A 3,829-nucleotide genomic window follows, 5' to 3' on the forward strand; every position below is an offset into this window, starting at 1 on the left:
TACTGTTAACCAGCAAGAGAAGATTGTAACCAGATGTCTTGGCTCAGAACAACCGCGGAAAACTGCTGCCTCCCTGTCAGCGCACAGCAGTCCTAGAAACCTGCACTATTAATAACAACCTTTCTATCCAAAAGCCTCTGCAGTGTATAAAACACAATGCCCATAGAATACCTCATTGATCTTCATTATTAAGTTAGAAGAGTGATTAGGACAGCCCAGAAGAAATTAACTTGCCCAAAGTCATATGATGAATACACACTAGAACTCAAATTCTAATTCATATCTTTGATTACAAAACCAGAATCCTTTTCACTAAATAAGCTCTACCTAATTCAACGTAAGGACCCAATAATGTTGTTATTAGAACGTTAATTATTGTAATAATTGCTGTGTCTCTCATTCAACTTCTCATGACATGAAGGTGTTAAAAATTCTTAAAACAGATCAGTTTAAGAAATTGTATCAGAGAGGTTAAAAGGCATAAACTGCAAGTATCCTTAACTGTGTTGGCTTTGCTGTTCTCTGAGTGTTCCTGGGAATGGCAAATTCAAATTTTGATAGCAACGAAAAGGATTACTTTAAGGTTGAATTAGAGGAAGAAAGTGTGATTCTCACATTGGTTCCAATTAGTGAGGAACCTAATGAAGAACATCAAATGGAACCAAGCATTTCTTCAATCTCAGAAGACAACCTGAAGATTCCTACGACAGATGATGAAGTTTATCTTCCTCAGACGAGTGAACAGTTCAAAGCTTGTCCAAAACCAATGCTCCCCTTGCCAACCATTTTGCCTTCAATTAATAAAGTGCGTTGGGACACTTTGTGGAACTGGTGCCAACAATTTAATTTGAGTACTGATGGCAAGAAAATAGACGTTTATCTGAGGCTCAAGGAACATGCGTACTCTGAAGAAAAACAAAACATTCCTGAAATACTACAGGAGTCAAGTTCAAAGAAATGCAAGATGGTGACCAAGAAAGCAAGGAGTAAGAAAAGTTGTAAGATGAGTGAGAGAGAGCAAATGACCAATAGCATTGAAGTGATAACTTCAGCTCAGGAAGCCATGTTGGCAGCGTGGGCAAGACTTGCTGCAAGAGCCGTTCAACCTAAGGCTATGAATTCATGTCCCATTCCTACTTCTGCTGAGAACTTTCTGCTGCAAGCCTCTGGTCTCAGGTGGTGTGTGGTCTATGGCAGACCTCTCTTGGCAGACAGAGAGGGTTGGGTTCGTTTGCAGTTCTATGCAGGTCAGGCGTGGGTGCCTGACCCTCCTAAGAAGATGATCTCTCTCTTCCTGTTACCGGCCTGCACTTTCCCATACCCAGACCTAGAAGATAATATGTTATGCCCCGATTGTGTTAAGAAGAATCAGAGGCTGATGGAAAGATTAACTACAATGAAGAAGTAGAAGCAACCTGGTTTGAACACAACCACATCATTCCTTTTGGATTGGCCATGTCTTCATAAAGAATAAACGGTGGATAGATAGCTCACAGATTAAAAAAAAAGAGAAAGAAATTGTATCAGAATGCATACTTGCTGCCATATGGCTTAAATTGAATACTGGGAAATGGCAGCAGTAAGTGAGCTAGTTGAGTATATAAATATCTAAGATGACATCGCATTTTTAACCCCCCCCCCCCGCTGCAACACCTCGCAAATGCTGATTTTTTTACTATCTTCATAGTTTTGTCTTATCTAGAACGTCATATAGTTGGAATCGTACAGTACGTAGCCTTCTCAGACTGCCTTCTTTAACTTAATAATATGCACTTAAGGTTCCGCCATGTCTTTGCCATGGCTTAATAATTCATTTCTTTTTAGCACTGAATAATATTCCTTTTTCAGGATGTGCCACAGTTTACTCATCCACTCACCTACTGAAAACATCTTGGTTCCTTCCAGGGTTAGCAATTATAAATAAAGCTGCTGTAAATATCTGTGTGCTGATTTTTGTGACTTTTCAACTCCTTGGGGTAAATACCAAGGAGTGTGATTACTGGATTACATAGTCAGAGAGTATGTTTAGTTTTATAAGAAACCACCAAACTAACTTTCAAATCGACTGTGCCATTTTTGCATTCCCACCAGCAGTGAATGAGAGTTTCTGTTGCTCTGCATCCTTGCTTACCATTTGCTGCTGTCAGTAAGGTTTCCAGGCGGGAATTCCCACCCGTTCTCAGGAATTTTTTTTGCTTTCCCGTTCCCAAATCCCGAGATATAAACTGTTTTCTGTTCTCTACGATGAATCGTTTCCACAAAGTGACGGCTGATACTGCCAACCACCTGGGTTCAAGGAGCCAATTTTCCCAATTTCCTGACCAACTCTTCTAGGGATTCCGGAACAGCAAAGCGAAAAAAATTCTTGAGAATGGGCAGGAATTCCCACCTGGAAACCCTAGCTGTCAGTGTTCCAGATTTTGGCCATTCTAATAGGAATGCAGTAGTACCTCATTGTCGTTTTAATTTGTATTTCCCTGATTTAAGATGTGAAGCATCTTTCCATATGCTTGTTTGCTAACTGCATATCTTCTTTGGTGAAGATATCTTTGGTGTCTCTTAAGGTCTTTGGCTCACTTTTCAGTCAGGTTTTTGTTGTTGTTGTTGTTTAGAGTTTTAAAAGTTTTTTTGTATCTTGGATACTTGGATAACAGTCCTTATTAGATAAGTCTTTTACAGATATTTTCTCCCAGCCTGTGGAAATCTCCTCATTCTCTTGACATGGTCTTTCCTAGAATGGGAGTTTTTAATTATAATGGAAACTTTTCAACTCTTTTTTTCACAGATTGTGCCTTTGACATTGTTGTATCAAAAAAGTCATTGCCATACCCTGGGTCATGTAGGTTTTCTCCTATGTTATTTTTTAGGAGTTTTATAGTTTTGCATTTTACATTAGGTCTGTGGTCCATTTTCAGTTAATTTTTGTGACATGTGTAAGGTCTATGTCTAGATTCTTTTTTTTTTCTTTTTCTTTTTCTTTTTTTTTTTTTTTTTTTTTGCATGTGGAAGTCCTATTGTTCCAGCACCATTTGTTGAAAAGACTGCCTTTACACTTTGACAAACATCAGTTGACTATATTTATGTAGGTTGATTACTTGGCTCTCTACTCTGTTTCACTGACCTATTTGTCTGTTGTTTTGTCACTATCACACTGTCTTGATAACTATTGCTTTATAATAAGTCTTGAAGTCAGGTAGTGTCAGTTCTCCAACTTTGTTCTCCTCCAATATTGTGTTGGCTCTTCTGGGTCTTTTGTCTCTCCACGTAAACTTTAGAATAAATGTGTCGATATCCACAAAATAACTTGCTGGGAGTTTGATTGGTATGGCATTGCATCTATAGATCAAGTTGGGAAGACTTAAAATCATGGCAATAAAGAATTTTCCCACTTATGACCAAGGAATATCTCTCCATTTACTTCTTCCTTAATTTTGTTCATCAGAATTTTGTAGTGTCTTCATATAGATCTTATACTTATTTTGTTACATTTATGCCTATTTTATTTTTTCAATACTAATATAAATGGTATTATGGTAAGTTTGAAATTTCATTTTAAATTCTACCTGCTAATTGCTAGTATACAGGAAAGCAATTGACTTTTGTATATTAACCTTGGATCCTGAAACCTTTGTAAAATCTACTCATAAGTTCCAGGAGTTTTTTGTTGATTGTTTCACGTTTTCTACATAGACCATTTGACTGTCATCTGTGAACAAAGACAGTTTTATTTCTTTCTTCCCAATCTGTATACCTTTTATTTCCTTTTCTTGTCTTGTTGCATTCACAGGAACTTTCAGTCAATGTTGAAAAGGACTAGTAAGAGAGGATA

General features: G+C 37.6%; 1 protein-coding gene across 1 annotated transcript; it reads left to right on the top strand.

Moving 5' to 3' along the window:
• Positions 1 to 538: 538 nt before the first annotated feature.
• On the top strand, positions 539 to 1,408 carry LOC308499049 (developmental pluripotency-associated protein 2-like; the record flags this gene model as incomplete). The annotated part of the gene is made up of 1 exon (XM_081051832.1): positions 539 to 1,408. The coding sequence occupies one exon, from the start codon at positions 539 to 541 to the stop codon at positions 1,406 to 1,408; it is 870 nt and encodes a 289-aa protein (XP_080907958.1).
• Positions 1,409 to 3,829: the final 2,421 nt, after the last annotated feature.

Source organism: Rhinolophus hipposideros, assembly GCF_964194185.1.
Source record: "Rhinolophus hipposideros genome assembly, chromosome: 6".
NCBI lineage: Eukaryota > Metazoa > Chordata > Mammalia > Chiroptera > Rhinolophidae > Rhinolophus > Rhinolophus hipposideros.